The sequence below is a fragment of the Petromyzon marinus genome (genome assembly GCF_048934315.1).
Source record: "Petromyzon marinus isolate PM22_M1 ecotype Great Lakes invasive population chromosome 75 unlocalized genomic scaffold, UKy_Petmar_22M1.pri1.0 chr75_unloc.1, whole genome shotgun sequence".
NCBI classification, from domain to species: domain Eukaryota; kingdom Metazoa; phylum Chordata; class Hyperoartia; order Petromyzontiformes; family Petromyzontidae; genus Petromyzon; species Petromyzon marinus.
The window spans coordinates 124,644-150,922 of NW_027422613.1; the positions used below are offsets into that span (position 1 = coordinate 124,644).

Here is a 26,279-nt window from a genome sequence, read left to right on the forward strand (position 1 = left end):
GTGGGTGAGTGAGTGGGTGAGTGCATGCGTGGGTGAGTGAGGGGTGAGTGAGTGGGTGAGTGCGTGAGTGAGTAGGTGAGTGGGTGAGTGAGTGGGTGAGTGAGTGGGTGAGTGAGTGAGGGGTGAGTGAGTGGGTGAGTGAGTGGGTGAGTGAGTGGGTGAGTGAGTGAGGGGTGAGTGAGTGGGTGAGTGAGGGGTGAGTGAGGGGTGAGTGAGTGGGTGAGTGAGTGGGTGAGTGAGTGGGTGAGTGAGGGGTGAGTGAGTGAGTGGGTGAGTGAGTGGGTGAGTGAGTGGGTGAGTAAGGGGTGAGTGAGTGAGTGGGTGAGTGAGTGGGTGAGTGAATGACGTCACAGCGCTCCTGGGCGTTTTGTTTTCGCGGTCACGTCCCGCGCAAACCCGGGACAAGCTCGCCCCGACGCGGTGACGTCACCTCGCACGCCAGGGGCAAGCTTCTCCGACGCGGTGACGTCACCACGCCCACACCCGGGACAAGCTCGTCCCGACGCGGTGATGACGTCACCACGCACGCACCATGGGTCAAGCAAAAAACCCCGACGCGTTGATGACGCCACCACGCACGCACCATGGCTCAAGCAAAAAACCCCGACGCGGTGATGACGTCAGCACGCACGCACCATGGGTCAAGCAAAAAAACCCCGACGCGGTGATGACGTCAGCACGCACGCACGCACCAGCGACGCGTTAACCCCGACGCGGTGACGTCATCACGCACGCCGTGTGGCGGTTGGCGGTGACGGCCCTAGCCGCGAGAGAGGCGATTTTGAAGTCTTCGACGTGCCCGCTTCGTTCGGCAAACGTCAACAAAAGTCTCCTCTTTGGTTTTAATAGAAGCGTCTTGTCACTCGCGTCGTGAACTGCTCCGTCCCGTGACCTTCAAAGGCCTTCGACTTGAAGCACGGAATTTAAGAGTCGCGGGTGAGTTTATCTCTCTCGCTGTCTCTCTCGCTATCTCTCTCATCTCTCTCATCTCTCATCTGTCTTATCTCTCTCTCATCTCTCACTCTCATCTTTCTCTCTCTCTCTCATCTCTCTAGCTGTCTCTCTCATCTTTCATCTGTCTTATCTCTCATCTGTCTTATCTCTCTCTCATCACTCTCTCATCTCTCTCTCACTCTCTCTCTCTTATCTCTCATCTGTCTTATCTCTCTCATCTCTCAACTCTCTCTCATCTCTCTCTCTCATCTCTCAACTCTCTCTCATCTCTCTCTCTAATCTCTCTCTCATCTCTCTCTTATCTCTCTCTCATCTCTCAACTCTCTCTCATCTCTCTCTGTAGCCCCCCTGGGCTATGAGACTACGTGGGGGGGTGTAGCTTTAACTACCTTACCTATACACTGTACACACCACTGCGCACTGTACGTATACTGTACCGCGTAACGGACAACGCCACGTACTGTACACAGAACGGCGCACTGTACACACGGCAACACGCACTGTACACCGTAATCACAGCGCCGCGCACTGTACACGGTGTACAGTATACGTACAGTGTGCGTACAGTGCTACATAATGTGTACACAGTAAATATTACTGTACACTACTGTTTACTGGGTACAGTACTATTTGCTGTGTACAGTATATAGTGCTGTACACAGTAAATAATACTGCTGGGTCTGTCACGTGATCTCCTGCACCTAGCCTGGCACAGCAGTCAACCCATGGCACCTGCTGGGTCTGTCCCGTGACCTCCTCCTGCACCTAGCCTGGCACAGCAGTCAACCCATGGCACCTGCAGGGTCCGTCACGTGACCTCCTCCTCCTGCACCTAGCCTGGCACGTCAGTACAACCCACGGCACCTGCTGGGTCTGTCCCGTGACCTCCTCCTGCACCTAGCCTGGCACAGCAGCAGTCAACCCATGGCACCTGCAGGGTCTGTCCCGTGACCTCCTCCTGCACCTAGCCTGGCACAGTGGGGAGTACAGCCACCCACCCCCTTGTGCACCGTTCCGGCCTTAATAGGTGCTCGCTAACAGCACTTTCCCCAACATTCTTGTAAGGCTTTACAGCGGATCGACCTCCCCGTGGTGCCGGACGTGTCCACCACAGTGGCTAAACGGGGGCTCTGGACGGGTGCGAGGGGCTGGTAACCCCTCCACCTTCAACAAATTACCGCTAAACCACGTGAAAAATATCTAATTCATAAGCTTGTGCCGGAGGCTCCGGGGGGGACAGGCGTCTATGACTGCCCTATATGACATCATAACAACAGTCTGGACCACTGGACGGGTTCCGCAGGATTGGAAGGATGCCCTGGTGGTCCCCCTCTTTAAGAAGGGGCACCGCACAGACTGTAACAACTACAGGGGCATCTCACTCCTCAGTGTGCCGGGAAAGGTCCTGGCAAGGATTATTCAACATCGCCTCGCCAGGCACGCTGAGGAGAGGCTTGCGGAGCCCCAATGCGGTTTCAGGAAAGGGCGGTCCTGCACAGATGCCATATGTTCTGTCCGTCTGCTACAGCAGAGGTGTAGGGAATTCCAACAAGACCTACATCTCTGCTTTATTGACCTGGTCAAGGCCTATGATACCATCAGTAGGCCTGGGCTCTGGGTTGTTCTTTGTGCTTTCGGAGTCCCTGACCCTCTGGCTCATGCTCATTAAGAACCTTCATGATGGTGAGCAGGCCCGGGTAAAACTACGTGGCTGGGAGTCAGAGCCATTCCCTGTGCACCTTGGGGTGCGACAGGGATGTCCTCTGGCTCCCACATTATTTAATATCTATTTCGACCACGTAGTTCGTGAAGCCTTCAATAGCTGTACCGGGGGAATCTCCATATGGTACAGATATAATGGGAGGCTGATCGATGCCCAGGTGTGGTCAAGGGATGGCTCCCTATTGGTCAACCACGTGATGTATTCCGATGATCTGGTAATTGCTGCTCACTCAGAGGAGGAGTTGGAGGCGCTGCTGCTGAACCTGGAGCTTGCCACCAAGAGGTGGGGCCTTACTATCAGCCCCACTAAAACTAAGCGCATGCCTAAACAGCTTTTGTTCAGCCGTATAGAGGGGGCTAAACGGGCACGGCATGGGCTAGAGAAGAGATGGAGTGATGTGGTACGGGAGGATGTGGAGCTGAGTGGACTTTCCGATGACCGGTACCAGCGGTGTCAAGATCGGCCTCTGTGGAGGAGGCTCGTGAAGGACGCTGCTACTGGGCAGTTGGAGGCAGTCGCCCTCCAACAACAACGGAGGGCGAAGGAGCGACGCTCACAACAACGAGCGGAATGCCGGGTGGCTAAAGCACAGCAGGTTGGCACAGTAAGGGGCACAGGTGGTGCATCAGCCAGTCATCTCAGTCAGTCGACCCGTGGCACCTGGGTCTGCCCCGTGACCTCCTGCCAGCGGGCGTTCGACACTTCACATGGCCTCAAGGTGCACATGGCCTGGCACAAGCGTCGTGGTGACGTCACCGCCACTTAGTGGCGAATGGCGGTTGTTGTTGTTGTGTCTGGCTCTGTGTGTGTTTGTATGGGTGTCTGTATGGGTGTGTGTCTGGCTGTATTTGCGAGCGCACGTTCAGGATGGAGGAGGAGCGGACGGGCAAGGTCTACTCCCCGCTCCGCTATTCTGATGATCAGCACCATCACCTCCACGATCATCGTCATCATGATCATCGACCCCTCCATCACCAACCCCTCCATCAACCCCTTCTGCATCGACCGCACAGGTGAGGCGTTTACTATGGCAGTGTGGGTGGGGTTCACGGAGGCCGTGTGGGTGGGTGGGGTTCACGGCAGCCGTGTGGGTGGGTGGGGTTCACGGTGGCCGTGTGGGTGGGTGGGGTTCACGGTGACCGTGTGGGTGGGTGGGGTTCACGGTGACCGTGTGGGTGGGTGGGTGGGGTTCACGGTGGCCGTGTGGGTGGGTGGGGTTCACGGTGACCGTGTGGGTGGGTGGGGTTCACGGTGACCGTGTGGGTGGGTGGGTGGGGTTCACGGTGACCGTGTGGGTGGGTGGGTGGGGTTCACGGTGGCCGTGTGGGTGGGTGGGGTTCACGACGGCCGTGTGGGTGGGTGGGGTTCACGGTGACCATGTGGGTGGGTGGGGTTCACGGTGACCGTGTGGGTGGGTGGGGTTCACGGTGACCGTGTGGGTGGGTGGGGTTCACGGTGGCCGTGTGGGTGGGTGGGGTTCACGGTGGACCCCCCTCTGTGACCTTTGCCCTCCCAGATGTTTCCCCTCTCGTGTCCCCCGTCGCCTGCCCACGTGGGTGATGCCGTACACCGCAGTTACCCGTTTCCGCCAGCAGACAGCGCTATGGCACTACACTTAAATAAATGTTGTGATCTGATGCTGAGCGTCTGTCTCTCTCTCTCTCTCCCTCCCTCTCTGAGACTCAGAGGGAGCGAGAGAGACTCAGAGAGAGAGAGACACAGAGAGAGAGATAGACACAGAGAGATAGACACAGACAGAGAGACACACAGAGAGACACAGATAGAGAGACAGACAGAGAGACAGACAGAGAGACAGACAGAGAGACAGACAGAGAGACACAGAGAGAGAGACAGAGAGAGAGAGACACAGAGAGAGAGACACAGAGAGAGACACAGAGAGAGACACACAGAGAGAGACACAAAGACAAAGAGACAGAGAGAGAGACACACAGAGAGACACAGAGAGAGACACAGAGAGAGAGACAGAGAGAGATAGACACACAGACAGAGAGACACAGAGAGAGACACAGAGAGACACACAGAGAGACACACACACACAGACACACAGAGAGACACACAGACACACAGAGAGACACACAGAGAGACAGAGAGAGAGACACAGACAGAGAGACAGAGACACACACACACAGAGACACAGACAGAGACACACAGAGAGACACACACAGACAGAGACACAGAGAGACACACAGAGACACACACAGAGACACACACAGAGACACACACACAGAGAGACACAGAGACACACACACACAGAGACACAGAGACACACACAGACAGAGACACAGATAGAGAGAGACACACACAGACAGAGACACACAGACAGAGAGACACAGAGAGAGAGACACAGACAGAGACACAGACAGAGACACACACAGACAGAGACACACACAGAGACACACACAGACAGAGACACACACAGAGAGACACAGAGAGAGACACACACAGAGAGACACACACAGACAGAAACACACACAGAGAGACACACACACAGAGACACACACACAGACAGAGACACACACAGAGAGACACACACAGAGAGACACACACAGAGAGACACACACACAGACAGAGACACACACACAGACAGAGACACACACAGAGAGAGACACACACAGAGAGACACAGAGACACAGACAGAGAGACACAGACAGAGACACACACAGAGAGACACACACAGAGAGAGACACACACAGAGAGACACACACAGAGAGACACACACAGAGAGACACACAGAGAGAGACACACAGAGAGACACAGAAAGAGAGACAGAGACACAGACAGAGACACACAGACAGAGACACAGAGACAGAGACACAGAGACAGAGACACACAGACAGAGACACAGACACACAGACAGAGAGGCACACAGACAGATACACAGAGAGAGAAACACACAGACAGAGACACAGAGACAGAGACACACAGACAGAGACACACAGAGACACACACACACAGAGACACACACACAGAGAGACACTCACAGACAGAGAGACACACAGAGAGAGACACACACAGACAGAGACACACACGGAGACACACAGACACACACACACACAGACACAGAGACACACACACACAGACAGAGACACACAGAGAGAGACACACACAGACACACACACAGACAGAGACAGAGACACACACAGACACACAGAGACACAGACAGACACACACACAGACAGAGAGACACCCAGGGTGAGGCCGCCATCCAGCAGTGGAGAGACGTTTGCCCTCTCTCACCTCCTTCCGCAGGTCTGACGGCCCGGCGCCTTGCCCCGACCTCGACCTGACCTTGACCCCGGCGAAGGTCGCCCCTCCGGGCCCCGTGGGGGGCCGGGAACCGGGCGACCTCGACCTTGACCCCGGCCTTGACCCCGACCACGACCCCGACCTTGACCACGACCCCGGCCTGGACCCGGCGAGGTCGCGACCCCTGGCGGGGCGCGGGGTGGGGCCCTGGGGTCGGAGGCCGACCTCCGACCCCGACCCCGAGCTCGACCTCTCGGCGACCTCGGGGTCGGAGGTCGCGCCGGCCGTCGGCATCCTGAGGAGGGAGGGGAGGCCGCGTGGGGACGGCGAGCGGAGTCGACAGGTTCGTCATCATCATCTGCATCATCATCATCATCTGTAATATCATCATCAGGTTCGTCATCATCATCATCAACATCATCATCATCTGTAGCATCATCATCATCTGTAGCATCATCATCATCTGTAGCATCATCATCATCAGTAGCATCATCATCAGCTGTAGCATCATCATCAGTAGCATCATCATCAGCAGGTTCGTCATCATCATCATCTGTAGCATCATCATCATCATCATCTGTATCATCATCAGTAACATCATCATCATCTGTAGCATCATCGTCAGTAGCATCATCATCTGCATCATCATCATCATCAGTATCATCATCATCAGCATCATCATCATCAGTAGCATCATCATCATCTGTAGCATCATCATCAGTAGCATCATCATCAGCAGGTTCGTCATCATCATCTGTAGCATCATCATCATCATCATCAGTAACATCATCATCAGGTTCGTCATCATCATCATCAGTAACATCATCATCAGGTTCGTCATCATCATCTGTAGCATCATCATCATCAGCTGTAGCATCATCATCATCAGTAACATCATCATCAGGTTCGTCATCATCATCTGTAGCATCATCATCAGTAACATCATCATCTGTAGCGTCATCATCAGTATCATCATCATCAGTAACATCATCATCAGCAGGTTCGTCATCATCATCTGTAGCATCATCATCAGTAGCATCATCATCAGGTTCGTCATCATCATCATCTGCATCAGCATCATCATCATCATCAGGTTCGTCATCATCATCTGTAGCATCATCATCATCAGTAACATCATCAGCAGCAGGTTCGTCATTATCATCTGCATCATCAGTATCATCATCAGTAGCAGTAGCATCATCAGCAGTATCATCATCAGCAGGTTCGTCATCATCATCATCAGCAGCAGCAGCAGTAGCATCATCATCAGCAGGTTCGTCATCATCATCAGCATCAGCAGTGGCATCATCAGCAGCAGTAGTATCATCATCAGCAGGTTCGTCATTATTATCATCAGTAACATCATCATCAGCAGTGGCAGCAGCATCAGCAACAGTATCATCAGCAGCAGCAGTGTCATCATCATCAGCATCAGCAGTAACATCATCATCAGCAGTAGTATCATCAGCAGGTTCGTCATCATCATCATCAGTAACATCATCATCAGCAGTGGCAGCAGCATCAGCAACAGTATCATCAGCAGCAGTGTCATCATCATCATCAGCAGTAGTGTCATCAGCATCAGCAGTATCATCATCATCAGCAGCAGCAGTATCATCATCATCAGCAGTGGCATCATCAGCAGTGGCATCAGCATCAGCAGTGTCATCATTATCAGCATCAGCAGTGTCATCATCATCATCAGCAGCAGCAGTGTCATCATCATCAGCAGCAGTGGCATCATCATCGGCATCAGCAGTATCATCAGCAGCGGCAGCAGCATCAGCAGCAGTATCATCATCAGCAGTAGCATCATGAGTAGCAGCATCGTCAGCAGCAGTAGCATCGTCATCGGTAGCATCATCAGCAGTTTCATCATCATCAGCAGCAGTAGTATCAGCAGCATCGTCATCAGTAGCATCATCAGCAGTATCATCAGCAGCAGTAGTATCATCAGCATCATCAGCAGCAGCACCATCAGTAGCATCATCAGCAGTTTAATCATCATCAGCAGTGGCATCATCATCAGCAGCAGCATCAGCAGCAGTATCATAATCATCAGCAGGAGCATCATCAGTAGCAGTAGCATCGTCATCGGTAGCATCATCATCAGGTTCGTCATCATCATCTGTAGCATCATCATCATCAGCTGTAGCATCATCATCATCATCAGTAACATCATCATCAGGTTCGTCATCATCATCAGTAACATCATCATCAGCAGGTTCGTCATCATCATCTGTAGCATCATCATCAGTAGCATCATCATCAGGTTCGTCATCATCATCATCTGCATCAGCATCATCATCATCAGCAGGTTCGTCATCATCATCATCATCATCTGTAGCATCATCATCATCAGGTTCGTCATTATCATCTGTAGCATCATCATCAGTAACATCATCATCAGGTTCGTCATCATCATCTGTAGCATCATCATCAGTAACATCATCATCAGCAGTATCATCATCATCAGCAGCAGGTTCGTCATCATCATCAGTAACATCATCATCAGGTTCGTCATCATCATCTGTATCATCATCATCAGCTGTAGCATCATCATCATCAGTAACATCATCATCAGGTTCGTCATCATCATCTGTATCATCATCATCAGCTGTAGCATCATCATCATCAGTAACATCATCATCAGGTTCGTCATCATCATCTGTAGCATCATCATCAGTAACATCATCATCAGCAGTATCATCATCAGCAGCAGCAGGTTCGTCATCATCATCAGTAACATCATCATCAGGTTCGTCATCATCATCTGTATCATCATCATCATCAGCTGTAGCATCATCATCAGTAGCATCATCATCAGGTTCGTCATCATCATCTGCATCAGCATCATCATCATCAGCAGATTCGTCATCATCATCATCATCTGTAGCATCATCATCTGTAGCATCATCATCAGTATCATCATCATCTGTAGCATCATCATCAGCAGGTTCGTCATCATCATCTGTAGCATCATCATCAGTAACATCATCATCAGGTTCGTCATCATCATCTGTAGCATCATCATCAGTAGCATCATCATCAGCAGTATCATCATCATCAGCAGAAGGTTCGTCATCATCATCTGTAGCATCATCATCATCAGCTGTAGCATCATCATCATCATCAGTAACATCATCATCAGGTTCGTCATCATCATCTGTAGCATCATCATCATCAGCTGTAGCATCATCATCATCAGTAACATCATCATCAGGTTCGTCATCATCATCTGTAGCGTCATCATCAGTATCATCATCAGTAACATCATCATCAGCAGGTTCGTCATCATCATCTGTAGCATCATCATCAGTAACATCATCATCTGTAGCGTCATCATCAGTATCATCATCAGTAACATCATCATCAGCAGGTTCGTCATCATCATCTGTAGCATCATCATCAGTAGCATCATCATCAGGTTCGTCATCATCATCTGTAGCATCATCATCAGTAACATCATCTGCATCAGCATGATCATCATCATCAGCAGGTTCGTCATCATCATCTGTAGCATCATCATCAGCAGGTTCGTCATCATCATCTGTAGCATCATCATCAGTAACATCATCATCAGCAGTATCATCATCATCAGCAGTAGCTTCATCAGCAGCAGGTTCGTCATCATCATCTGCATCATCAGTAACATCATCAGTAGTAGTAGCATCATCAGCAGTATCATCATCAGCAGGTTCGTCATCATCATCATCATCAGCAGCAGCAGTAGCATCATCATCAGCAGGTTCGTCATCATCATCAGCATCATCATCATCAGTAACATCATCAGCAGTGGCAGCAGCATCAGCAGCAGTATCATCATCAGCAGCAGTGTCATCATCATCAGCAGGTTCATCATCATCATCATCAGTAACATCATCATCAGTAGTGGCAGCAGCATCAGCAACAGTATCATCAGCAGCAGTGTCATCATCAGCAGCAGTAGTGTCATCAGCATCAGCAGTATCATCATCATCAGCAGCAGCAGTATCATCATCAGCAGCAGTGGCATCATCATCAGCAGTGGCATCAGCATCAGCAGTATCATCATTATCAACATCAGCAGTGTCATCATCATCATCAGCAGCAGCAGTGTCATCATCATCAGCAGCAGTGGCATCATCATCGGCACCAGCAGTATCATCAGCAGCGGCAGCATCAGCAGCAGCATCAGCAGCAGTATCATCATCAGCAGTAGCATCATGAGTAGCAGCATCGTCAGCAGCAGTAGCATCGTCATCGGTAGCATCATCAGCAGTTTCATCATCATCAGCAGCAGTAGTATCATCAGCAGCATCACCATCAGCAGCATCGTCTTCAGTAGCATCATCAGCAGTATCATCAGCAGCAGTAGTATCATCAGCATCATCAGCAGCAGCACCATCAGTAGCATCATCAGCAGTTTAATCATCATCAGCAGTGGCATCATCATCAGCAGCAGCATCAGCAGCAGTATCATAATCATCAGCAGGAGCATCATCAGTAGCAGCATCATCAGCACCAGTAGCATCGTCATCGGTAGCATCATCAGCAGTTTCATCATCAGCAGTAGTATCATCAGCAGCATCAGCATCATCAGCAGTATCATCATCAGCAGCAGTAGTATCATCAGCAGCATCATCATCAGTAGCAGCATCATCATCAGTATCATCATCAGTAGCAGCATCATCATCAGTATTAGCAGCATCGTCATCAGCACCACCACTATCACCATCATGACCATCACCACCACCATCACCACCACCACTATCAACGTTATCACCATCACTACCACCACCACTATCACCACCTCCAGTATCACCACCATCACCACTACCATTACTATCATCACCATCACCACCATCATCACCATCACCACCATCACCACCATCACCATCACTACCATCATCACCACCATCATCACCACCACCATCACCACCATCACTACCATCACCATCATCACCACCACCACCATCACCACCATCATCACCATCACCACCACCATCACCACCACCATCACCACCACCACTATCACCACCATCATCACCATCACCACCATCATCACCACCATCATCACCACCATCATCACCACCACCACCACCATCATCACCATCATCACCACCACCACGATCACCACCATCACCACCATCATCACCATCACCACCATTACCATCACTACCATCAACATGACCACTACTATCACCACCACTATCACCATCACCACCACCACCATCACTGCCACCACCATCACCACCTCCACTATCACCATCATCACCACCACCACCATCTCTACCATCTACATCATCATCACCACCATCACCACCACCACCATCACCACCATCACCACCCATCATCACCACCACTATCACCACCACCACCGTCACCACCTCCACTATCACCATCATCACCACCATCACCATCATCACCATCACCACTACCATCACCACCACCATCATCGCCATCGCTACCATCACCGCCGTTAACGCCACCACCACCACCACCTTCTCCAGGTTCGTTTCCATGCCCTTGATGGCGATGGCCGTGGTGAGATCACCACCGTCATCGTGAGCGGCGGTGTTGATGAGGAGGTGGAGGAGGAGGTGGAGGAGGAGGTGGAGGAGGGGGTGGAGGAGGAGGGGAGAGATAAGGAAGACGTCACAGAGGAAAGCCCGGAGCGTCGGTGCGGACCCGGACCCCCTCCAGATCCACTCCGTGGGAACTCGCTGCTCGGTCTGGAAAGGGAAAGCAGTGAGTGACTCACTCACTCAGTCACCCACTCACCCACCCACTCACTCACCCACTCACTCACTCACCCACTCACTCACTCACCCACTCACTCACCCACTCACTCACTCACCCACCCACTCACTAACTCACTCATCCACTCACTCATCCACTCACTCATCCACCCACTCACTCATCCACTCACTCACTCACTCATCCACTCACCCACTCAGTCACCCACTCGCTCACTCACTCACCCACTCACCCACCCACTCACTCACTCACTCACCCACCCACTCACTCACCCACTCACTCACCCACCCACTCACTCACCCACTCACTTACTCACTCATCCACTCACCCACTCAGTCACCCACTCACTCACTCACCCACTCACTCATCCACCCCCTCACTCACTCACCCACTCACTCACCCACTCACCCACCCACTCACTCACCCACCCACTCACTCACCCACTCACTCACCCACTCACTCACCCACCCACTCACTCACTCACTCACCCACTCACCCACCCACTCACTCACCCACCCACTCACTCACCCACTCACCCACCCACTCACTCACCCACCCACTCACTCACCCACTCACTCACCCACTCACTCACCCACCCACTCACTCACTCACCCACTCACTCACTCACTCACCCACTCACTCACTCATCCACTCACTCACTCACTCATCCACCCACTCACTCACTCACCCACTCACTCATCCACCCACTCACTCACTCATCCACTCACTCACTCATCCACTCACTCATCCACCCACTCACTCACCCACTCACTCATCCACCCCCTCACTCACTCACTCATCCACTCACCCACTCAGTCACCCACTCACTCACTCACTCACCCACTCACTCATCCACCCCTCACTCACTCACCCACTCACTCATCCACCCCCTCACTCACTCACCCACTCACTCATCCACTCACTCACTCACCCACTCACTCACCCACTCACTCACCCACTCACCCACTCACTCATCCACTCACCCACTCAGTCACCCACTCACTCACTCACCCACTCACTCACTCACCCACTCACTCACCCACTCACTCATCCACTCACTCACTCATCCACTCATCCACCCACTCACTCATCCACTCACTCACTCATCCACCCCCTCACTCATCCACTTCCTCACTCATCCACCCACTCACTTACCCACCCACTCACTCACTCATCCACCCTCTCACTCATCCACCCCCTCACTCATCCACCCCCTCACTCATCCACCCACTCACTCACCCCCTCACTCATCCACCCACTCACTCACTCATCCACTCACTCACTCATCCACCCACTCACTCACTCATTCACTCACTCACTCACTCATCCTCCCACTCACTCACCCACTCACTCATCCACCCACTCATCCACCCCCTCACTCATCCACCCACTCACTCACTCACTCACCCCCTCACTCATCCACCCACTCACTCACCCACTCATCCACTCACTCACCCACTCACTCATCCACCCCCTCACTCATCCACCCCCTCACTCATCCACCCCCTCACTCATCCACCCACTCACTCACTCACCCACTCACTCATCCACACACTCATCCACCCACTCACTCATCCCCTTACTCATCCACCCACGCACTCACTCATCCACTCATTCATCCACCCCCTCACTCATCCACTCATCCACCCCCTCACTCATCCACCCACTCACTCATCCACCCCCTCACTCATCCACACTCTCACTCATCCACTCACTCATCCACCCCTTCACTCATCCACTCACTCATCCACTCACTCATCCACCCACTCATCCACTCACTCATTCACCCACTCACTCATCCACCCCCTCACTCATCCACCCACTCACTCACCCACTCACTCATCCACACACTCATCCACCCACTCACTCATCCTCTTACTCATCCACCCACTCACTCATCCACTCACTCATCCACCCCTCACTCATCCACCCACTCACTCACTCATCCACTCACTCACTCATCCACCCCTTCACTCTTCCACCCACTCACTCATCCCCTTACTCATCCACCCAGTCAACCACTCATCCACCCACTCACTCATCCACCCACTCACTCACTCATCCACTCACTCATCCACACACTCATCCACCCACTCACTCACTCACTCATCCACCCCCTCACTCATCCACCCATCCACCCCCTCACTCATCCACCCACTCACCCACTCACCCACTCACCCACTCACTCATCCACCCACCCAATCACTCGCTCACTCACCCACCCACTCACTCACCCACTCACTCACCCCTCACCCACTCACCCACCCACTCACTCACTCACCCCCCCACTCACTTGCTTGCTCACCCACTCACTCATCCACACACTCACTCACCCCCCCACTCACTCACCCCCCCACTCACTTGCTTGCTCACCCACTCACTCATCCACCCACCCACTCACTCACCCACTCACTCACCCACCCACTCACTTGCCTGCTCACCCACTCACTCATCCACACACTCACTCATCCACCCACTCACTCATCCACCCACTCACTCATCCACCCACTCACTCACTCATCCACTCACTCATCCACACACTCATCCACCCACCCACTCACTCACTCACTCATCCACCCCCTCACTCATCCACCCCCTCACTCATCCACCCATCCACCCCCTCACTCATCCACCCACTCACCCACTCACCCACTCACTCATCCACCCACCCAATCACTCGCTCACTCACCCACCCACTCACTCACCCACTCACTCACCCCTCACCCACTCACCCACCCACTCACTCACTCACTCACCCCCCACTCACTCACTCACCCCCCCACTCACTTGCTTGCTCACCCACTCACTCATCCACACACTCACTCATCCACCCACCCACTCACTCACCCACTCACTCACCCACCCACTCACTTGCCTGCTCACCCACTCACTCATCCACACACTCACTGATCCACCCACTCACTCATCCACCCACTCACTCATCCACACACTCACTCATCCACCCACCCACTCACTCACCCACTCACTCACCCACCCACTCACTTGCCTGCTCACCCACTCACTCACTTGCCTGCTCACCCACTCACTCATCTACCCACCCACTCACTCACCCACCCACTCACTCACCCACCCACTCACTTGCTTGCTCACCCACTCACTCATCCACACACTCACTCATCCACCCACTCACTCATCCACACACTCACTCATCCACCCACTCACTCATCCACCCACCCGCCCGCCCGCCTGCCCGCCCAACCACTTATCCATTCACCCACTCACCCATTCACTCACTTATTCGCCCACCCACCCACTCAGTCACCCACTCACTCACTCACCCACTCACTCATCCACCCCCTCACTCACTCACCCACTCACTCACCCACTCACTCATCCACTCACTCACTCATCCACTCATCCACCCACTCACTCATCCACTCACTCACTCATCCACCCCCTCACTCATCCACCCACTCACTTACCCACCCACTCACTCACTCATCCACCCCCTCACTCATCCACCCCCTCACTCATCCACCCCCTCACTCATCCACCCACTCACTCACCCCTCACTCATCCACCCACTCACTCACTCATCCACTCACTCACTCATCCACCCCCTCACTTATCCACCCACTCACTCACCCACTCATCCACTCACTCACCCACTCACTCATCCACCCCCTCACTCATCCACCCCCTCACTCATCCACCCACTCACTCACTCACTCACCCACTCACTCATCCACACACTCATCCACCCACTCACTCATCCCCTTACTCATCCACCCACGCACTCACTCATCCACTCATTCATCCACCTCCTCACTCATCCACTCATTCACCCCCTCACTCATCCACCCACTCACTCATCCACCCCCTCACTCATCCACACTCTCACTCATCCACTCACTCATTCACCCCTTCACTCATCCACTCACTCATCCACTCACTCATCCACCCACTCATCCACTCACTCATTCACCCACTCACTCATCCACCCCCTCACTCATCCACCCACTCACTCACCCACTCACTCATCCACACACTCATCCACCCACTCACTCATCCTCTTACTCATCCACCCACTCACTCATCCACTCACTCATCCACCCCCTCACTCATCCACCCACTCACTCACTCATCCACTCACTCACTCATCCACCCCTTCACTCTTCCACCCACTCACTCATCCCCTTACTCATCCACCCAGTCAACCACTCATCCACCCACTCACTCATCCACCCACCCACTCACTCACCCACTCACTCACCCCTCACCCACTCACCCACCCACTCACTCACTCACTCACCCCCCCACTCACTTGCTTGCTCACCCACTCACTCATCCACACACTCACTCATCCACCCACCCACTCACTCACCCACTCACTCACCCACCCACTCACTTGCCTGCTCACCCACTCACTCATCCACACACTCACTCATCCACCCACTCACTCATCCACCCACTCACTCATCCACACACTCACTCATCCACCCACCCACTCACTCACCCACTCACTCACCCACCCACTCACTTGCCTGCTCACCCACTCACTCACTTGCCTGCTCACCCACTCACTCATCCACCCACCCACTCACTCATCCACCCACCCACTCACTCACCCACCCACTCACTCACCCACCCACTCACTTGCTTGCTCACCCACTCACTCATCCACACACTCACTCATCCACACACTCACTCATCCACCCACTCACTCATCCACCCACTCACTCATCCACCCACCCGCCCGCCCGCCTGCCCGCCCAACCACTTATCCATTCACCCACTCACCCATTCACTCACTTATTCGCCCACCCACCCACTCACTCACCTACTTGCTCACCCACCCACTATCTCACCCACTCACCCACCCACTCGCCCAACCACTAATCCATTCACCCACTCACCCATTCACTCACTTATTCGCCCACCCACCCACTCAGTCACCCACTCACTCACTCACCCACTCACTCATCCACCCCCTCACTCACTCACCCACTCACTCACCCACTCACTCATCCACTCACTCACTCATCCACTCATCCACCCACTCACTCATCCACTCACTCACTCATCCACCCCCTCACTCATCCACCTCCTCACTCATCCACCCACTCACTTACCCACCCACTCACTCACTCATCCACCCCCTCACTCATCCACCCCCTCACTCATCCACCCCCTCACTCATCCACCCACTCACTCACCCCCTCACTCATCCACCCACTCACTCACTCATCCACTCACTCACTCATCCACCCACTCACTCACTCATTCACTCACTCACTCACTCATCCTCCCACTCACTCACCCACTCACTCATCCACCCACTCATCCACCCCCTCACTCATCCACCCACTCACTCACCCACTCACTCACTCACCCCTCACTTATCCACCCACTCACTCACCCACTCATCCACTCACTCACCCACTCACTCATCCACCCCCTCACTCATCCACCCCCTCACTCATCCACCCACTCACTCACTCACTCACCCACTCACTCATCCACACACTCATCCACCCACTCACTCATCCCCTTACTCATCCACCCACGCACTCACTCATCCACTCATTCATCCACCCCCTCACTCATCCACTCATTCACCCCCTCACTCATCCACCCACTCACTCATCCACCCCCTCACTCATCCACACTCTCACTCATCCACTCACTCATCCACCCCTTCACTCATCCACTCACTCATCCACTCACTCATCCACCCACTCATCCACTCACTCATTCACCCACTCACTCATCCACCCCCTCACTCATCCACCCACTCACTCACCCACTCACTCATCCACACACTCATCCACCCACTCACTCATCCTCTTACTCATCCACCCACTCACTCATCCACTCACTCATCCACCCCCTCATCCACCCACTCACTCACTCATCCACTCACTCACTCATCCACCCCTTCACTCTTCCACCCACTCACTCATCCCCTTACTCATCCACCCAGTCAACCACTCATCCACCCACTCACTCATCCACCCACTCACTCACTCATCCACTCACTCATCCACACACTCATCCACCCACCCACTCACTCACTCACTCATCCACCCCCTCACTCATCCACCCCCTCACTCATCCACCCATCCACCCCCTCACTCATCCACCCACTCACCCATTCACCCACTCACTCATCCACCCACCCAATCACTCGCTCACTCACCCACCCACTCACTCACCCACTCACTCACCCCTCACCCACTCACCCACCCACTCACTCACTCACCCCCCCACTCACTTGCTTGCTCACCCACTCACTCATCCACACACTCACTCATCCACCCACCCACTCACTCACCCACTCACTCACCCACCCACTCACTTGCCTGCTCACCCACTCACTCATCCACACACTCACTCATCCACCCACTCACTCATCCACACACTCACTCACCCACCCACCCACTCACTCACCCACTCACTCACCCACCCACTCACTTGCCTGCTCACCCACTCACTCATCCACCCACCCACTCACTCACCCACCCACCCACCCACTCACCCACCCACTCACTCACTTGCTTGCTCACCCACTCACTCATCCACACACTCACTCATCCACACACTCACTCATCCACCCACTCACTCATCCACACACTCACTCATCCACCCACCCGCCCGCCTGCCCGCCCAACCACTAATCCATTCACCCACTCACCCATTCACTCACTTATTTGCTCGCCCACCCACCCACTCACTCTCCTACTTGCTCACCCATCCACCAATTCATCCACTCGTTCACCCACAAATCCACTCACCCACTCACCCACCCACTCGCCCACCCACTAATCCACCCACCCACCCCACCCACTCGCCCACCCGCTCACTTATTCACTCCCCCCCCCCGCCCCCCCGAGAGGTCACGACCTTGCGCGACCCCAGATGAACTCTAGTGCCGGGCTGGGGTGGCAGCTGCGGTGCATTGTGGGGGAGCGCTTCGAGGGGCGGAGGGCGGCCGTCGCCGACCTGAGGAGCAACGGGCAGCGGAGGAGAAGGCTCGCTCACGTGGCCTCACGCGGTCAGATTCACCACAGGGGGTTCACCACAGGTTCACCACAGCTTCACCACGGGTTCACCACGGGTTCACCACAGGTTCACGTGGCCTCACGTGGTCAGCTTCACCACGGGGGGGTTCACCACGGGTTCACGTGGCCTCACGTGGTCAGCTTCACTACTGGGGGGTTCACCACGGGTTCACGTGGCCTCACGTGGTCAGCTTCACCACGGGGGGGGTTCACCACAGGTTCACGTGGCCTCACGTGGTCAGCCTCACCACTGGGGGGGTTCACCACAGGTTCACGTGGCCTCACGTGGTCAGCTTCACCACGGGGGGTTCACCACAGGTTCACGTGGCCTCACGCGGTCAGCTTCACCACGGGTTCACCACGGGTTCACCACAGGTTCACGTGGCCTCACGCGGTCAGCTTCACCACGGGGGGTTCACCACAGGTTCACCACAGGTTCACCACGGGTTCACCACAGGTTCACCACAGGTTCACCACGGGTTCACCACAGGTTCACCACAGGTTCACCACAGGTTCACGTGGCCTCACGTGGTCAGCTTCACCACTGGGGGGTTCACCACAGGTTCACGTGGCCTCACGTGGTCAGCTTCACCACTGGGGGGTTCACCACAGGTTCACCACAGGTTCACCACAGGTTCACCACAGGTTCACCACGGGTTCACCACAGGTTCACCACAGGTTCACCACAGGTTCACCACAGGTTCACGTGGCCTCACGTGGTCAGCCTCACCACGGGGGGTTCACCACACGTTCACGTGGCCTCACGTGGTCAGCTTCACTACTGGGGGGTTCACCACGGGTTCACGTGGCCTCACGTGGTCAGCCTCACCACTGGGGGGGTTCACCACAGGTTCACGTGGCCTCACGCGGTCAGCTTCACCACGGGGGGTTCACCACACGTTCACGTGGCCTCACGTGGTCAGCTTCACCACGGGGGGTTCACCACAGGTTCACGTGGCCTCACGTGGTCAGCTTCACCACGGGGGGTTCACCACACGTTCACGTGGCCTCACGTGGTCAGCTTCACCACGGGGGGTTCACCACAGGTTCACGTGGCCTCACGTGGTCAGCCTCACCACGGGGGGTTCACCACACGTTCACGTGGCCTCACGTGGTCAGCTTCACCACGGGGGGTTCACCACAGGTTCACGTGGCCTCACGTGGTCAGCCTCACCACGGGGGGTTCACCACAGGTTCACGTGGCCTCACGCGGTCAGATTCACCACAGGGGGTTCACCACAGGTTCACGTGGCCTCACGCGGTCAGCTTCACCACGGGTTCACCACAGGTTCACGTGGCCTCACGTGGTCAGCCTCACCACTGGGGGGTTCACCACGGGTTCACCACAGGGTTCACCACGGGGGGGTTCACCATGTCTGCACCATGGGTTCACCACAGACGGGTTCACCACGGGTTCACCACCGGAGGGATTACCATGGCTGAGTTTGGCTGGGTTTACCAGGGATGGGTTCACCATGGCCGGGTTCACCATAGATGGTTCACCATAGATGGTTCACCATAGATGGTTTACCACGGCCGGGTTCACCATAGATGGTTCACCATCTATGGTTCACCATAGATGGTTCACCATCTATGGTTCACCATAGATGGTTCACCACGGCTGGGTTCACCACGGCCGGGTTCACCATAGATGGTTCACCATAGATGGTTCACCATAGATGGTTCACCACGGCTGGGTTCACCACGGCCGGGTTCACCATAGATGGGTCACCACGGCCGGGTCTGCCGTCTAAACATATTAACATATCATGACATTAACATATCATATTAACATATCATTATATTAACGTGTACTTTTATTAACATATCACTACATTAACATATCATTATATTAACATATAACTATATTTACATATCATTGCATTAACATATCATCATATTAACATGTTATTTTATAAACATATCACTACATTAACATATTGTTATATTAGAATATCATAGCATTAGCATATCATATATAACCATATTATATTAACATTTTACGGCATTAACATATCACGACATTAATATATCATAACATTAACATATCACGACATTAGCATATAATTGTATTAACATTATATTAACATATGACGACATCAACATATCACTACATTAACATATTACATTAACATATCACGACATTAACATATCATAACATTGACATTACTCAAACTGTAAATGTGGATTCACTCTTCAACACACCAAAATCTTGAATAAACACAAGATCCAGGTCCGTTTCAACATATTACATAAAATCCGTGATCTGGTTCCGTCTGTAAAAGATGTGATTCCGGACATACAATACCCTGGTGTCTACAAACTAAGTTGCCTCTGTGGTAGTAGTTACATTGGAGAAACCAAACGCCATATCTCGGACCGCATTCGTGAACATAAAGCAGACCTTAAACACGGTAGGACCAACACCTCGGCCGTAGCAGATCATTGTTCTAATTCAGTAGGCTCACATGCCATTGACTTTTCCAAGACGGAGGTTCTTTGTAAGCCATCTGGCTTCCATGAGAGATTCGTTCATGAGGCTATCCACATATACAAACACAGAGACAATTTCAACCGAGAAGATGGATTCTATCTTAGCAATCATTGGAAAGATTTGATAAATCATTTCAGTTCTTGATTGATTGTTCACGCTTATAGTGGCTTTCAGACAGCATACATAAAAACAAATTTCGTCTCCCCCCTCCTCTTTTCAAAAAATAGATGGACTAGTCCTGGCAAACTGCCAATCGTTGCGCGTGACGCAAACGTCATTTTATATATATAAAAATAAATAAATATGCCATTTTCTAAATAAATTTATGCAAACCGACACACCTGATGATGACCGTTTGAGTTATGGTCGAAACGTCGTGAGAATTTTTTATTGTTTTATATATATTTTGTTATTTTGTTGTTTCTCTTCAACGTGACTTTACCGAAAAAACTAAGAATATTTGTCTTTTGTCAACGTGACACTTTTTTTGCTGATTGGCCGTGTCGGGTGGTGGAGGGTTACGACACATTTATAAATAAACGCGATCTAGCCCAAAAACCTTTATTATGAATTAACATATTCTATTAACATATCATTATATTAACATATCATTACATTAACATATCACGACATTAACATATCACGACATTAACATATCACGACATTAACATATCGCGACATTAACATATCGCGACATTAACATATCGCGACATTAACATATCGCGACATTAACATATCGCGACATTAACATATCGCGACATTAACATATCGCTACATTAACATATCGCTACATTAACATATCGCGACATTAACATATCGCTACATTTACATATCACGACATTAACATATCACGACATTAACATATCACGACATTAACATATCACGACATTAACATATCACGACATTAACATATCACGACATTAACATATCACGACATTAACATATCACGACATTAACATATCACGACATTAACATATCACGACATTAACATATCACGACATTAACATATCACGACATTAACATATCACTATATTAACATATCACTATATTAACATAGCATTATATTGACATCATTATATTGACATTACATTAACATATCATTTTATTAACATATCATTATACTGACATCATTATATTAACATATCATTATACTGACATCATTATATTAACATATCATGACATTAACATATCATATTAACATATAATTATATTAACATATAATTATATTTACATATCGCTACATTAACATAGCACTATATTAACGTGTACTTTTATTAACATATGACTACATTAACATATCATTATATTAACATATAAATATATTTACGTATCACTACATTAACATAGCATCATATTAATATGTAATTTTATTAACATATTAGAATATCATAGCATTAGCATATCATATATAACCATATTATATCAACATTTGACGACATTAACATATCACGACATTAACATATCATAGCATTAACATATCACGACATTAGCATATAATTGTATTAACATTATATTAACATCACGGCATCAACATATCACTACATTAACATATTACATTAACATATCACGACATTAACATATCATAACATTGCCAGTTCGTGACATTTAACATATCACTATATTGACATATTACATTACCATATCATAATATTAACATATTCTATTAACATATCATTATATTAACGTATCATTACATTACCATATCAATACATTAACATATTACATTACCATATCATTACATTACCATATCATTACATTACCATATCATTACATTACCATATCATTATATTAACATCATTATAGTAACATATAATTATATTAACATATCATATATTAGCATATCATATATTAACATATCATATATTAACATATCACGACATTAACATATCATTATATCAACATATTATATTAACATATTATATTAATATATCATTACATTAATATATCATTACATTAACATATCATTATATTAACATATCATATTAACATATCATTATATTAACATATCATTATATTAACATATCATTATATTAACATATTATATTAACATATTATATTAACACATCATTATATTAACACATCATTATATTAACACATCATTATATTAACACATCATTATATTAACACATCATTATATTAACACATCATTATATTAACACATCATTATATTAACACATCATTATATTAACACATCATTATATTGACATATCATTATATTGACACATCATTATATTGACATATCATTATATTGACATGTCATTATATTAACACGTCATTATATTAACACGTCATTATATTAACACGTCATTATATTGACATGTCATTATATTGACATATCATTATATTAACACATCATTATATTAACATCATTATATTATCATCATTATATTAACATATCATTATTTTAACATATTATATTAACATATTATATTAACACATCATTATATTAACACATCATTATATTAACACATCATTATATTAACACGTAATTATATTAACACATCATTATATTAACACGTCATTATATTAACACGTCATTATATTGACATGTCATTATATTGACATATCATTATATTAACACATCATTATAGTAACATGTCATTATATTAACACAAAATTATATTAACACATCATTATATTAACACATCATTATATTGACATATCATTATATTAACATATCATTATATTAACACATCATTATATTAACATATCATTATATTAACACATCATTATATTAACATATCATTATATTAAAATATTATATTAACATATCTTTATATTAACACATCATTATATTAACATATCATTATATTAACACATCATTATATTAACATGTAATTATATTAATATGTAATTATGTTAACATATCATTATATTAACACATCATTATATTAACACATCATTATATTGACATATCATATTAACATATCATTATATTAACATATCATTATATTAACACATCATTATATTAACATATCATTATATTAACACATCATTATATTGACATATAATTATATTAACATATCATTATATTAACACATCATTATATTAACATATCATTATATTAACACATCATTATATTAACACATCATTATATTAACACATCATTATATTAACACATCATTATATTAACACATCATTATATTAACACATAATTATATTAACATATCATTATATTAACACATCATTATATTAACATATCATATTAACACATCATTATATTAACACATCATTATATTGACACATCATTATATTGACAATTATATTAACATATCATTATATTAACACATCATTATATTAACATGTAATTATATTAATATGTAATTATATTAACATATCATTATATTAACACATCATTATATTAACACATCATTATATTGACATATCATATTAACATATCATTATATTAACATATCATTATATTAACACATCATTATATTAACATATCATTATATTAACACATCATTATATTAACACATCATTATATTAACACATCATTATATTAACACATCATTATATTAACACATCATTATATTAACATATCATTATATTAACACAAAATTATATTAACACATCATTATATTAACACATTATATTAACACATCATTATATTAACACATCATTATATTAACACATCATTATATTAACACATCATTATATTAACACATCATTATATTAACATATCATTATATTAACACATCATTATATTAACATGTAATTATATTAACACATCATTATATTAACACAATATTATATTAACACACCATTATATTAACACATCATTATATTGACATATCATATTAACATATCATTATATTAACACATCATTATATTGACACATCATTATATTGACACATCATTATATTAACACATCATTATATTAACATGTAATTATATTAACACATCATTATATTAACACAATATTATATTAACACACCATTATATTAACACATCATTATATTGACACATCATTATATTGACACATCATTATATTAACATGTCATTATATTAACATGTAATTATATTAACATGTAATTATATTAACATGTAATTATATTAACATGTAATTATATTAACATGTAATTTTATTAACACGTAATTATATTAACACGTAATTATATTAACATGTAATTATATTAACACGTAATTATATTAACATGTAATTATATTGACATGTGTATCTCTCTGTCTCCCCCATGCCCCAGCGCTGAACGTGCCGCGTGCTGAGTGTCGCTTCCGGGGCCTCGTGAGTCTCGAGGTGGAGGCGGAGTCCCTGCAGCAGCAGCAGCAGCATCATCAGCATCATCATCATCAGCAGCAGCAGCATCAGCTGCAGCAGGGAGTCCGTCTCCTCGTTGCTTGCAGCAGCAGGGACAGCAGCAGCAGCAGGGACGTCGCTCACAGCACGGGGCGCAGGGTACGGGGGCAGGTGGGGGTGAGACGTTGGGGGGGGGGGGGTGAGACGTGGGGGGGGGGGGGTGAGACGTGGGGGGGGTGGGGTGGGATAGAGGTGAGTGCCACTAACCTAATGCCCTCCTCCCCCCCTCCCTCCCTCCCTCCCTCCCCCCCTCCCTCCCCCCCCCCCCCAGCCCCCCCCAGGCGAGGCCCCCCAGCTGTGGACGGCGTGGAGATGCCTGACGGGACCCAGGGGCATTGTGGGTGAGGGCAGCGGGGGAGGGGCGGAGGAGCCACCACCACCGCCGCTGCTGCTGCTGCTGCCCCCGCTCAGCGTGGCTCCACTCGCTGCCCTGCCCCGGAGGGAGAGGGCAGGGCTGGCGTGGACACGGGCACAGTGGTGATGGGGTGGGTGGGTGGGTGGGTGAGTGGGTGGGTGGGTGAGTGGGTGGGTGGGTGGGTGGGTGAGTGGGTGGGTGGGTGGGTGGGTGAGTGAGTGGGTGGGTGAGTGGGTGGGTGGGTGGGTGGGTGAGTGGGTGGGTGGGTGAGTGGGTGGGTGGGTGAGTGGGTGGGTGGGTGAGTGAGTGGGTGGGTGAGTGAGTGGGTGGGTGGGTGAGTGGGTGGGTGAGTGGGTGGGTGGGTGAGTGAGTGGGTGAGTGGGTGAGTGGGTGGGTGAGTGAGTGGG

General features: G+C 49.0%; 1 protein-coding gene across 1 annotated transcript; it reads left to right on the forward strand.

The window, feature by feature from the left end:
* The first annotated feature begins 676 nt into the window (after positions 1-676).
* PPP1R35 (protein phosphatase 1 regulatory subunit 35) lies at positions 677-26,001 on the forward strand. Its single transcript, XM_076058444.1, has 7 exons — positions 677-936; positions 3,544-3,690; positions 5,948-6,287; positions 11,437-11,674; positions 18,540-18,698; positions 25,405-25,616; positions 25,789-26,001. Exons 2-7 carry the CDS (start codon positions 3,545-3,547, stop codon positions 25,996-25,998), a joined length of 1,305 nt encoding a protein of 434 aa, XP_075914559.1. The 5' UTR covers positions 677-936; position 3,544; the 3' UTR covers positions 25,999-26,001.
* The last annotated feature ends 278 nt before the right edge of the window (positions 26,002-26,279 follow it).